Source organism: Aphidius gifuensis, linkage group LG4, assembly GCF_014905175.1.
Source record: "Aphidius gifuensis isolate YNYX2018 linkage group LG4, ASM1490517v1, whole genome shotgun sequence".
In the NCBI taxonomy this organism is placed as follows: Eukaryota; Metazoa; Arthropoda; class Insecta; order Hymenoptera; family Braconidae; genus Aphidius; species Aphidius gifuensis.
The window spans coordinates 9,993,417-10,008,530 of NC_057791.1; the positions used below are offsets into that span (position 1 = coordinate 9,993,417).

A 15,114-nucleotide genomic window follows, 5' to 3' on the forward strand; every position below is an offset into this window, starting at 1 on the left:
CAGATTTTTTCGTTGCGGCAATATATATTTAAAGCATAATTTGATATTTACGGTCTTTGCCTTTTCATCAAATCGACCAGATTTCTTTCGTTCAGTTGGTAACAAAAACTTTACAATTATTTTTTAGTGTTATTATATATTGGCTGTACTGCATAATTTTATTATTTGTATTCATACATAACCTCCAGAATACATTGGCTTTCACGTCAAATGTCAGAAAAAAAATAAACAATATAAATATAATAAATAAATTCTTGAAATAATTACACCATCATAAAATGATTACAATAAATAAATACCAATATCATTTATTGTTTTAACATAAAAAAAATAAAAATGGAAACATTGTATCATCAAACAAATAAATTGGTCCAGGAAACACAATCTTTGTGTACCCAGCAGTACAAAAGAGGTGTAAATTATGATTATGATCATTATGATCAAGATGCAATTGAAAATGACATATTGTCAAAGATAAATCATCAAATAAACAGGCAAGTAAACAATAATTGATAAAAAAATAGAATTAAAATTCCTTATTATCATAATAATTGTTAATTTTTTAATTCTAGCAATTGTGAAAAATTGGACATTTATTGTATAAAAGGACCAATAACCCAAAGACAAAATGCAAAAATGCGTGTTGATCAATTACAATATGACAGTCGTCATTTAACATCAGCATTTAACACATGGAAAAATCAAAAATTACGTCAAAAACAAGCTGAAGATAAACGTGAAGCTTTATTATCACAAAAATTTACAACTAACGATCATATTGACATAAGTATAATGATTGATCATAATTATCAACACAATAATCAAGTTAGAAATATCAACCAAGGTATTGATATTGATTGATAATTTACTTCAACATGGTTCAGATATTATTGAAAGTTTACGATCACAACGTATAACATTAAAAGGTGCTAAAAAACGTATTATTGATATTGGTAACACATTGGGTTTATCAAATACAACCATGAGGTTAATTACAAATCGTGGACATCAAGATGGTTATATATATTAATTATTGGTTGCTATAATTATAACATTATTAATAATGATACTTGTATTTATCTATCTCACGTAACTAATATTTATTATGTCTACAATTTATTGACATTCCATTGTGAGCCTAGACCAACAAAAAAAGAATAAATTAAAATTACACTGTACATAAAATTATAAAATAAAAAACAATATTATGATGATATTTTTTTATCTAAATTTAATTGTGATAAACATAATTAATGCTTGAAATGAATCTAAGTTGTTGTCAAGTAGGCTAGAATTACTTTCATGTTAATCAGCTTTATTGAGAATATTTTGTACTTGTTGTTTAAGTTGCCCAGTAAATTTTTGTATTGCTGAATAATTTTTTTAATATCTTTAACATGAATTAAAATCATTTCATATTGATGAGCTTGTATGTGATAAATATAGCTGTTTCCATAAATTTAAAGATATTGGTGCAACACTTGGCCATATAACTTGTTGATTTGGTTCTTATAATGGATAGATAAAATTTTTCAAAAACATCAGGTCTATTGATGTATGACCAAAGACTTGATGTACGTTCAGCAAGACGTATATTTATTCTTTAAGCTTCTGTATCACCTAAAAATGTACCATACTCTGAACAATATGCATGTTTAAATAATTCAATAAGCATTTCAGTTGTATACTCAAAACTATATTGAAATTACTAATGCAATTGATAAAGACAATCAAAAAATAATAAAAATGTTGGTGATGAATTATTTTGATTGGATTGATAATATGCTGAATGACGTGTTCTTGTAAAAAATGGATGTCCAGCTTGTAACCATTCACGTTTTAATAATGATTTTAAACCATGTATTGTACGACAATTTGGATTTAATATTATTTGTGCAAGACTTGTTACAATTAATGTTGAATCACGTTCACTATTACCATGTACCAAAACAGCTGATAATTCTTGATGTATACATTGTGCAACAACACATGATGCATTCATTGCACTTTGTACAGCATTAAGTCATAACAGTCCAGTTGATGAACAACAATCATTACAAGCTTCAATTAATTTACATAATGAATCATTTAATTCAGCATTACGTGGTACATTTTTATATACTTTTCTCCATTGTGCATATGCTAAATCAATTTCAGTACCACCACCACCACTATTTTTAGTATTCGTGCTTGATTTAATGTTCTTGTATCAATAATATAACCACGTCTACCACCACCCAATACACTATTTAATAATCTTTCATCTTCCTGACAACGTTTACCATTTGGTCCACATGATGGTTGTCCACTTCTAAATAATATACTACCACCATCATGACGATAGCATAGAATTGGAAATCTTCCATTATCACGAAAGTTTGCTGATGATATTATAACATTGTCATCAATAATACGTGGTACAATTATTGTTGATGGATATGATGAGCATACTTTGTAATCACGATTTAAATAACTTATACGCCATTTATCACCTTGTGATGCTAATAAACTTGACCATTCTGATACTGGTGTATAGGCTGACCAACCATCTTTATTTTTGTTGTTTAATCCTTGTGATTGTGGACGATTAAAAAATGGATATTGATATATTCGATCTGCAATTTAATTAAGCAGTGTTAATTATACAATTTACTCAGATATTTTTTGAATCATTTTATCTTACCTAGATTTGATAATTTTTCTCATAAGGTGACAACTGATATCAGCTGATCTGTTGATGGAATTTCAAGTTGAAATATACGAAAATCGTTACATTTTAATATTATATTTCCACCTGGTATTTGATTGTTAATTTTTTTCTCAATGACATCAATATTTCGATAGAGTAACTATTAAAATACAAGATAATTAATTTTTTTTTTTTGATAATTGATGTAACAGATGGTGAAGACACTTACCCATAGTTCTTCTCTGTGATCTTGTCTAGATGACAAAAGCAAATGATGGCCACTTTAACACAGTTTTCCTTCTTGACTTGGAACATTGTCATTTTTTCTGTCAATATTACACTGTCAACTTTTGGTACTGTTATCAAGTCTACAAACTCCATTTTTTTTCTAATTTTTTTTTTTTTTAATTTAATTATATTAATTAGCTTGGAAACTTTTTTTTCTAATAATTTAATTAATTATTGTTATTTTCATGTTTATCGTTCAGTTTATGAAAATAATAGTAATAATTTTATTTTTTGTTATTTATTTATATTTTGTATGACATGTATCTTTTTAATCTATCATATGTCAAAAAATAAACTCCACTAGCAGGTATATCTCTTAATAATGTTAATCCAGTTCCTTTGTATATACTACGTATACCACCTTGTTTACACAATTTTTTTGCACAATCAACAGGTCCATTGTAAATTGAGGTTCCTTGATTGTAATAAACATTTGATTCTTTTACCAGGTGCCAATATACTTGTTGTAAATATACCACTGAATGCACCAGCATTAAATAATTGTATCAATGTCATTTCGTCATCTTGGTTTTTATTTTCTTGTAAATCTTTGCCAAGTCCATAACCCAAAAAACTTATTGCAAATACTGGAGCAACACCAGACAATGGAACACCCATGCCTTTGTAAAGACTACGAAATCCTTCTTTTGCAACAGTTTTTTTTGCACAATCCCATTTTCCTTTGTAAAGTGGTGATTCACCAGGTTTTGGTATTGGAGATGTTTGCAATCTAACTTTAATAGTATCAAGAGGATGTCCAACTACAACTGTACATACACCACCAACACCTCCACTTAAAAAACTTTCAATATAATGTAAAATTTCAGTCATTTTTAATTATTTATTTAATTATTTAAATAACTATTGATTTTTTGATAAAAATGTATATTTAATTTAATTTAATATTTTCTATCAATTGATTAGCTAACTACATAAATGTGTCAATGACAAATAGTATAAAAAATTATTAACATAGTAGACACTAGACTATATGTATGTATGTACATGTATGTACATAAAGTTGGCTAGGCTAAGCTAGTTTAATAGCTAGTTTAATATAAGTAGTCGATGATGCTGCCATGCTGCTTGCAAGTTGCAACCAATAATTACAACTTTGCAACTTGTTGATGATGCAATTAGCTGGACTTTGAACTTGCGCTTTTTTATTATACATATTATTATTTATATTATTTATTTAACAATGTAGATAGTATTTTTATTTATCATTATTTATTTGAGGTGCAAAAAAAGTTAAATAATTTCAAATTGTTTATCTATTTTTTATTTTTTTTTCCATACAAATCTTGAAGTAGATAAAATTAAATTTTAATAATTTTATGTTTATATTTAGGTTATGTTTTGTAACCGATTTTCTGACCTGCATGGCGAGAACTATCGGCCAAGGTTAACAACGAGGATTTCTCACCATCCTCCTCAAAATCGCCGGGGGAAGCCATGTTGGTTGGTCTACTAATAGAAAACATATTCAAATTTTACATACAGCAGCTGTAGATATTTCTCATGAGAACGCATATAAAATGATTGGTGGTCATTGGATATGTCAAACATAAAATCATTATTAGAAGTTGAAAACGAAATGAAAAAACGAAATGTAGAATTTAGCACTGAAGAAGTCATGAGATGGATTGCTTGAATGAAGATTTGATTATTGCAGAGAATAGTGCAGCATTCAAAATTTGCACAAAGAAAATGATGGATTTACCTACAAATCATTGTAGATCCTGCCAACGATTACTTTTTGAACGTTCCTTAAAGAATATCAATAATTTTTATTTACCAATTGTAAATCCATACTGGGATCAGATGGGAGAATTCTTCATCAATCATCCTGATGAAAAAGATAGCGACTATATTTGTGATAATTGTCTAAAATATTTCCGAAAATCAGATATTCCTCCAACATGTATACTGAATAATTTACAGGATGGTAATGTTCCCGAAGAAATTAGAGAGTTATCAAACTATGAAGTAATGTTGATTCAACAAGCAAAAGCTTTTCAAGTAGTTCAAAGAGCTGCGACCGTACAAAAAAAAGATATGCCACATTCTTCAAGATATCTAAAATCTAAGGGGCAGTGTTTTCATTTACCTTTACCACTTTCAGAAACTTTGGGAAAACTAGCTTCAAAATTTGACCCGATCAATACAAATCATGAGCTATATATATTAGTACGAAGTATTCCTACAAAAGCCAAAATTGTTTGGCAAAATTTAGTAAATTTAAAGAAAGTATTCAAGGCTTTACAATGGTTACGTTTAAACAATCTATTATATAAAGACAACACTATTGCCAGAATCTGCTGAAGAGTTAATTCAATATTTAGAAAAAAAGGATGTTGAATATTTTGTTGAAACGAATGTCTCAGAAAACCTCGAAAATAATGAAGAAGCATTAGAAAACGATACTAGTACTGAAAAAAATAATATCGAAAATCCTGCAGCTGAAGCTAATGCTCTCATTCAAAGTTCTAAAAGTAGAGAAACTACATTAACTGCCAGTCATGTTTTACAAAGCTCTAGCCAACCTGTAGCTGAGCAAAATTCTCAATCTCTTGACAGTATAGAAACTACATTAACTGTCAGTGATATTTTACATAGTTCTAGTCAACGTGTACCTAAACAAAATTCTCAATCTCTTGACAGTGTAGAAACTATACTAACAGTCAGTGATATTTTACATAGTTCTAGTCAACGTGTACATAACCAAAATTCCCAGTCTTCTACATGTTCTACATGTTCTACATATTCTAAAAGTTTTAAAAGTTCTAAAAGTGGAAAAACAGCATCAACTGCCAGTGATGTTTCACACGATTATAGTCTAGATAAACAAGGTGCTTTTCAGTGTTCTAAAAGTGCTTATATTGATGACAGCAAAACAAAATCTGAACGAGATGAAATAATACACTCTAATCATAGTTTATCAAAATACTTAGAAAATGATAATGATGAACTCCTTCTCTTAGCGAACGCCTATGATTGTGGTCAGAATGATAAAACTGCTATAAAAACTCAACATAGTTCCAATGATGACGAAACTGATAATGAAAGCCTAGGTGCACTCATTTCTGGTAAGAAAATTGAAAAAATTATCACCGAGTATGCAAATAAAGATTTTAAGCCAGATCTGAATGCAGAAGATAAAAATGAAACAGAGAATTTGAAGAAACGAGCTATGCTTACTCAAATAGATCATCCAGAATTAAACTACGAACAATATACAATATATCCTTCGTACGATAAACGAATAAATCAAACAGCTACAGACATTCATCAAATGTTGAAAATTCAAGACGATTCATTGGATTCACGAGTAAAAACTTTAGATTTGCAGTGCTTTCCAAACCTATATCCTCGAGGGATAAATAGACAGTGCCAAGACCGAGCTAAGCAGGTTCGCGATCATGATTTTATAAAGCAAAAACTCTGTTCCCTTAAGCCACGATTCAGACTAGACCAGCAATATATATTTTGTTTATTTCAAAATGATAGTATTCGAAAATTGAAGTCAGGAATTTTTCACATGTTAAATGTTACAAATCCACGTGACAGTTATACTGTAAAAAATTATTTAAACAAATTAAGTGAGGGTCTGTTAGAAAGTGAGTTAAGCTCTATATTTGAGCGTCTCCCAAACACCGAACAATTTTGGAAAAAGCCAAGAAATAATCTCAGGTGTATGATAAGAGAATATGGTCCAGCTACATGGTTTCTTACTCTAAGTCCAGCAGAGTAATTATGTGATGATTTAATTCAATATGTTCGTGAAATTAATGCTCCATTCTTAGACAAGATAATACCGGGTCAAGTAATTGCTGCAGATCCTGTGTCAGTTTCTCGCTACATTGATCAAAAATTTCATGCCATGTTAGATTTCCTTAACTTAGAAAATAATCCACTTGAAAAAATTAATCATTATTTTTGGCGACGGGAATATCAAGGCCGTGGTATTCAACATTTCCATATATTATTATGGGTTGATAATGCGCCTATGATAGGTGCAAACGAAATTGAAGAAATAGTTGAGTTTATCCAAAAATATGTGACTTGCAAAATGCCAAATAAAAATTTGGCACCATTATTGCATCGTAGGGTAACGACTCATCTAAATCATCATCATAATGGTTATTGTGTGAGGTCATCAAAAAATAAATACGGAAAAACGATTAAACGCTGTCGATTTGGATTTCCTAGACCTGTTACCGAGACATTTGTCTTACGTGATCCAGCAATCGCAATCACAGACATTCACGGTCTAAGAATAAACTATATGATCTCCTTAGAACCGAAGATGAAGGGAATATTAATGATTATAATCCTGTTATTCTTACAGTTTGGGAAGGGAATGTGGATATTCAATATGTAGGTGAAACTTCCTCAGCCCTAACAGTGTATGTTACTAAATATATAACGAAACATGAGCGATCAAAAACTCAAGCGATGGTCAATGATATTAACTCCACAGCACCATTGCCCACCAGATTATGGAAATTTGCTTTTCAAAGTTTAAATAATAGAGAAATTGGAGCTCTTGAAGCAGCAGATACATTATTAGGAACTTCTTTGAGTGGAACTGATAGTAATACAACAATAAAATGGTTGAATGTGAGACAAATCAGAGGGCGTAAAGTGAAACCGTTTGAGGAAATTAAAACATTGGATAAAGATTCAACCGATATTTTTGCCCCATCTTTAATTGATGACCATTATCATTCAGATCCTGTTGTTTTGGAAAATCTTTGTCTATATGAGTTTTGCAAAGAGTGGGACGTTGTTAGATCTAAGCCTGTGTCTGATAAAGTCGAGTATTATACACTCAAAATAAATGATCAAGGGAACCCTATTCTATGGGTCAAAAAACGATCTCGAGGCTATTTAATCCATCATTGGATATACAATATAAAAACCCACCCTGAAGACCTTTACTTTTCATTACTATTTTTATTTAATCCTTGGAGAAACACTGATGAATTGAAAGATGGTTTTGAGACATTCGCTGATTCATTTAATGCTAAAAAAGATGAACTTCAAGAAGCATGTAATTATTACAAGCGTCTAGATGATTTTCAAGAAGGATTAGATCATATGCAGAAACTAATTGAAGAAAAAGAAAATGAAATTATCGGAAATAAACCTGAGGATCAACTAGAAGATCCAATAAATGATGGTATTACGGAAAAAGCTGCTGGTGAAGCGATGAAAGATTTTAAAGATATTGGTAATGCAGACGCAGAAGAAGAAGTTGATTTAGATGAACTGATCAGCGAGTTGAATGCTGATCAGCTAAGAGTCTTCCAGAAAGTGACTGATGTTTTTACGGATGATAAAGATGAACCTTTAAAAATTTATATTAGTGGAGAAGGTGGAACAGGTAAAAGCTTTCTAATCTACGTTATTAAAACTTGGATTCGAAAAACATTAAATCGTCAAATTGTAATTGCCGCTACTACAGGCCTTGCTGCATTTGGTATTAACGGTATGACGCTGCATAGAATTTTTTCACTGCCGGTTCAGCATGGAGGTACACCAAAGTACATGGCTTTATCTGACGGTGCTCTTAAGGTATTACGTGAACAGTTAAGAGACATTGCACTAGTGATTGTTGACGAAATTTCAATGGTTTCTAATGTTACGTTAATGTATGTAAATCGCAGATTGAATGAAATTTTTAATACTTCTGATGAATTAAATGGATGGTTCGGTAAAAAACATATCCTATTTTCTGGAGATCTAATGCAACTTATGCCAGTTGCTCAAGACGCAGTTTACATGGATTTATCATCTGATGATATGAAAAAATGTCTTGAATCTATGGGACATTTTAATATTTGGAAACAATTGGTTGAATATGATGAACTTACTATAAATATGCGTCAGCGAAATGATGATGCCTATGGTAAACTTTTGTCTCGATTAAGAGTTGGATCTATGACGAAAGAAGATGTTCAGCTGTTAAGCACTCGGAATATAAATTTAGATATATTCCCTGTTGGTGACAGACTCGATGAACTGTGTAATTATATACAAAAATTGCCTTCATCTGCTGTATGCTTGTTACCAACTAATGAAATGTGTGATGCAATAAATTCTGCTATGTTAGACAAAATAAAAACACAAGAAATATATAATCTCTGTGCAAATGATACCATCGATTGTAAGCCTATTTATCGAAAAAATGCAGAAAAAGACTTAGCTAACAATGAATATGATGCTAGTCGATCAGCTGGTTTAGCAAAAAATATAACAATTAAAATCGGTGCAAAAATCATGATTAGGCGAAATATTGACTACACATTAGGCATGGTCAATGGTGCACTTGGTACAGTTGTATCTGTTTCAAAGAGTATGGATGGTAAAAACTTGCAATCAATTGTCGTTAAATTAACTAAAGGAGGCCATGATTGTATAGTTGAAAGAATAGATGTGAAATTCCAGTTGTCTGATGGATTGTTCGTAATACGTTCACAATTTCCTATTTGTGTTAGTTACGCAATGACAATACATAAATCTCAGGGAGTTAGTTTAGAGTGCGCTATTGTTGACGTCGGTGAAAAGTCTTTTGCCAAAGGTTGACTTACGTTGCACTTTCGCGAGTTACAACATTAAATGGTTTGCATTTAATAAATTTTGACCCATCAAAAGCAAGTCAGCAAGCAATCGAAGAATACAATCGTTTTCGGAAAATTTATAAACCTGATTTGAAAGAAATTCCAATTTCGAATAGAAGTTTTCCGAAAAATTTTGATACCAAGTGGTGTTTCAAATCATTTTTGGTTGATATAGAAAAAAAATTGTGAAAAAAAAAAAAAATGTGAAAAAAAATCCAAAGTTATCGACACGCTGTCTAATGTACATGGATTATCTAATGATAATGGTTCATCGAGCTATGTAAACTCTGTTATGCAATGTATTACACTCAGAAGTTATAAATGAGTCATTAAAAAACATTAGCAACTCACACCATTCGGCAGTAGCTAAATTTTTCAATGAGTACATTTCAAAAATTTGTTGGTGAAGCGTTCAACTATAATAACGAAGATGATCCTGCTAAATTTTTAACAGCACTCTGTACAAAAGATCATGTTCTTACCAAGCATTTAGGCCATGAAGAAAAGTATTTAGAAACATGTGAATCCTGTTCATACGTAAATGTCTCATTGTCAAACCAGTACATCATAAATCTTTTAATACCAAATGGAAATAACACTTTCACATTACAAGAACTTAGAAAACAATCGTTCTCATTGTGGCACGAAGGAACTGGTACATGTCTAGATTGTTTAACTTCAACGAAAATTTTTAGAAAATTAGAAATTCTTAAGACAAATGATGTTGTTGTTTTAAAGGTCAACTCTTTGTCAATGAATCAAAATGGTCGATTGCAAGACAATTATTGTTCGATAAAAGGGATACCCACATCTAAAGTAGAAATTTGTAAATCTATATATAAAGTTAATTATGCTATATTCACTGATAGCGGTAGATCAAACCAACATTTCATAAGTTATATCCGTAATAAAAATCGTTGGATAAAAATTGATGATCAGTTTGTTACCAATGAATCTTGGCCAAGAAATGCAAAAAATTCTTATATTTTATTTTTAGAACGTACTCAAAAGGGTACAAAGCTCACTCAATAAATTTTAAATAACGATTCACGATCTGGAAGTATGATAGGTTGTTATTTTTTATTTGTGAACGATTAAAAGACTTTACAAAAATACATGATATCACACAAAAAACAAAAATAAATTTTTGTACAAAAAGGAGAGTCAAGTATTCGAAATTAATTTTTATTTTTTTTTTTTAAACATACAAAAAAAGAGGATATCAAAAAAGTCAAGCCAAAAGTCCATATTTCTTTACAAATTATTGACCCATATGAATAGTCTTAACTTTTGACAAAATTTTATACTTGACCCCGCCCGGTTTTTCCCGAATAAAATTTCAAGTCTTTCACACAAATGTAGGCTCAATAAAAAGTGAAAGATAGAAGTAATTTAACTGTATCAAATTGATTAACACGCATATGAAAAATATCTTATATATATAATACTGAACTATCATACTTAGCCAACTATATTCAAATTTATTATCCTTAGATTTTCACCAGCTATCATTTGACTTTTATATTTTTTGCACCAGATCAATATTTCTCTAAAAAAGTAACATAACCTCTACAATTTTAGGAATCCGTCAATATCTTTGTGTTGCACCATTGTTTGATTTCATATTATTTTTAAAGGATAGGTTGAGGGATAGTTAAGGCGTTTCATAGACTCTAATAATTACACTTTTAGACTTGAAAAATGTTGTTGTTATTTATTTTATGTCATTGTTTCTTAAAACTATCTGTACACTTAATTAACCTTAATTGATAATAATCATTACACTATCTTTTGGTGCACTACAATGTCTAGTTGTGTCAATTATATTAATTGACGTCAACCGTAGACAAGTTTGATATATCGTAATTTAAATGCTTGATAACAATTAAACTACTAAATGTTCTTTGATTTTATCGCTCTTTTGGTATATAAAGTGTTCTGCAGTCCGATTCACAGGGCATTACAATTTAGGGCTTTTTTCTTCCACTGGTGGCGCTTGTGAAGCTTTTGTATGTAAAATCTATATAAAAAAAATTTTACAAGCGCCATCAGCGGCAAAAAATAGCCCTAAATTGTAAAAAATTTGCCCTGTGAATTGGACTGCTGAATATTACTTTTACTAACTATGTGCTCAAGATTTAACTAAATATTAATAAACTAAATGTGCTCAAGAATTCTAATAATCAGACATGTGCTCAGACTAAGCGTGCTATGTGAACTGTGTTATTTTTACAATCTTTGTTTGTGTCGCATGTGGGTTTTCATGTATGTGTGTGTGGTTGCTATACAACATGCGATGGTTGCTATCCGCTTCGTCCGAGGTGCTCTGGTTTTTCCCGCTCATAAATCCTAAACACTTTGCAATCCTTAAATATTTTTGACATGTTTTTAATCAATTATCCTTAAATTTTCACCAGCTATCATTTGGCATTGATATTTTTTGCACCAGGTCAATATTTCTCTAAAAAAGTAACATAATCTCTCAAATTTTAGTAATCCGTCAATATCTTCACCATCTTTGAATATTTTTTAAATGTTTAAAGTTTATCATCCTTAGATTTTTAAATGCTACTATTCAACATTAATATTTTTGATTTTTTTTTAGGTTAATTAAACAAATATTAAAATCAAATGAATTTAAATTAAATGGATTTAAACACACAATGCAGACTACGTCGAGACGATTATCGAAAAATAGTTGAACGTTTACACCAGGTCCCGGATCATGATCAAATCAATTCTACATATATTTCATTACGCAGAAATATTGCAAATTATAATAGATCATGTGCAAGTCTGTCAGGTGCTCATAAAAAATGCACTCAGGCAACAGTGGGAATACTGAGAACTTATTTATGCAGATTACAAAGTTTGCAAGTACGAAGTGCAGGTGTATCTTCAATAGTTGATGTATCAAACGATACTACTGAAAAATACATTGAATGGCTAGATTTAGAAAATGTTTTTAGAAACAGGATGAAGACTAGTGTTATAATTAATTTGAAACATAAAGATGTAAAAGACTTTCTTTCTGATGCGAAAGAAATGTTAATTAGTCAGTTAGCTCTTCTTTTACAAGATAAAAATGCACTCAAAGTGAATATTGTATTAGCTTTGAACTATGAAATCGAAAAACCATCGAATAATAGTGTAGAAGTTGAAACAAAATATTTCAGTGAAGGTAGTTTTAAGGTTTTTACAATCATCAGATCTAAGTCAATTATTCAAAAAAAATTTTGAACATTCTATAGAAGATGTTGAAGAAGCTGAATTAAAAGGATCTGGTTGGAAACTGCTTGAAATTCTTTATCTTGAAATCCAAGTAAATGATTACATACCACTGCAAGGTGGTGATTCATCTTTCGTTGAAATGCCATCATGGATACTGAAAACTCACTCAGTTGTAAACGTCAAAAATTCTGATAATTTTTGTTTCATATGGTCAGTCTTAGCATGTTTATACAGAGAGACAAAAAATGGTGAGCGTGTGAGTCATTGTATGAAACATCTTGATAAAATAATATTGTAGCGGAATAACTTTCCCGATAACATGGGAAAAAATCAAAGTTTTCGAAAAACAAAATAAGTTAAAAATTAATATTTATGGTATAGATGACGATGAAAGTAATGAAGATGAGAAAAAAAATAAAAAACGTAGAAAAGAACGGGTTGTACCATATTATATAAGCAAAAATGAATCTGATCATGAAATTTGTCACAATATCATTTTGCATGGATCAAAAACCTATCGAGATTAGTAAGCTCACAAATTTCTAAACATAATGGGAAGAAAATAATTTGTGGTCGCTGCTTATGTCTTTTTCAATCTCAAAAATCTCGAGATAATCATGAATAATTATGTAGTGAAAAATGTAAAAGTGCAATGTTATTACCGACTGCAAAAAATAATATTCTACAATTTGAAAGTTATGAAAATCAATTAACGGTACCGTTTATAATTTACCGTGATTTAGAATGTTTATTGGAAAAAGTGCAAAATGTAGAATGTGAAAAAAATCAAATTTATCAAAAACATGTTCCAAGTAGTGCAGCATATTATTTAAAGTGTAGTTATGATGACTCACTTTCCAAGTTTAATCTTCAAAGAGGTAAAAATTCAATTGAATGGTTTTCTACAGAGCTCATCAAGTCGATAAAATAATAGATGATATTAAACCAATGTCTCTTACACGAGATGAAGAATTACAATTTTTAAATGCTAAAAAATGTCATATTTGTGATAAAAGTTTCACGAAAAATGACGTAAGAGTACGAGATCATTCTCATTGGACCTCAAAATACCGAGGTGCCGCCCATCAAATATGCAATATAAATTATCAAGAATCATGTATTATTCCTGTAGTATTTCACAATCTCACAGGCTATGGTGCACATTTCATCATCAAAAAACTGAAAAACCAGTTCCGAGGTAAAATTGATATACTTGGTATCAACAAAGAAAGGCATATTTCATTCACAAAATCTGTCAAAGGTACCCGAATAAAATTCAGATTCATCGACTCATATAGATTCATAGCTAGTTCCATAGATTCATTATCAAATAATTTAGATGATAATAAAAAATCAATAACAAAAAGAGTATTTCCATATGATTATCTTGATAAATGGGAAAAATTTGATGATACAACCCTTCCATCGAAAGATCAATTTTATTCGAAATTGAATGAAGAAAATATTTCAGATGAAGCATATGCACATGCCCTAAATGTTTGGCAAAAGTTTAATATAAAAACCTTGGGAGAATATTCTGATTTATATTTACAGACTAATGTTGCTCTTTTAGCTGATGTTTTTGAAAGCTTCAGAGCTGATTGTTTGAATACATATAAGTTAGATCCAGCACATTATTATACACTACCTAGACTTAGTTTTAGTGCAATGTTGAAATATACTCAGATTGAATTGGAATTGTAAACAGATCCTGAAATGATGTTGTTTATTGAGTAAGGTATAAGAAGTGGTTTATCACAAGTCTCAAATCGATATGGAAGAGCTAATAATCGATATATGGGCAGTGAATATAATATTGAAGAATAAGAGTCATTTTTAATGTATTTTGATTCAAACAATATGGACAGAGCTGCAATGAGGGAATATCACCCAACATGTAAATTTCAATGGATTGATAACTTTGATATATCAACATTGAATTCAATCGCTGATAATTCAAAATGTTATACATTCTTGAAGTTGATTTAGATTATCCTGCAAGTTTGCATCATCATCATAAAGATTTTCCGTTAGCACCAGTCCACGAAAAACCACCTCTAGAAACCAGTAAAACTCCAAAATTATTGGCAACTCTGGACAATAAGAAAAATTATGTCATTCATTATAGAAATTTGAAACAATATTGTTCTTTAGGAATCATTATTACTAAAGTTTATCGTGTTCTAAAATTTGAACAAAGTGCATGGCTTAAACCATATTTTGATCTTAACACTGAGTTACAAAAACAAGCTCGTAATGCATTCGAAAAAGATCTTAGAG

The 15,114-nt window shown here is 30.2% G+C and overlaps 1 protein-coding gene and 2 pseudogenes across 1 annotated transcript; 1 reads left to right on the plus strand and 2 right to left on the minus strand.

The window, feature by feature from the left end:
* The first annotated feature begins 336 nt into the window (after positions 1-336).
* LOC122855005 lies at positions 337-1,093 on the plus strand (annotated as a pseudogene).
* Positions 1,094-1,413: 320 nt separating this feature from the next.
* On the minus strand, positions 1,414-3,070 carry LOC122853836 (annotated as a pseudogene).
* A 149-nt stretch (positions 3,071-3,219) lies between these two features.
* Positions 3,220-3,808, minus strand: LOC122853837 (congested-like trachea protein). Its single transcript, XM_044154253.1, is given in 2 exon segments — positions 3,220-3,397; positions 3,399-3,808. Coding segments are annotated over 2 exon segments (588 nt in total).
* Positions 3,809-15,114: the final 11,306 nt, after the last annotated feature.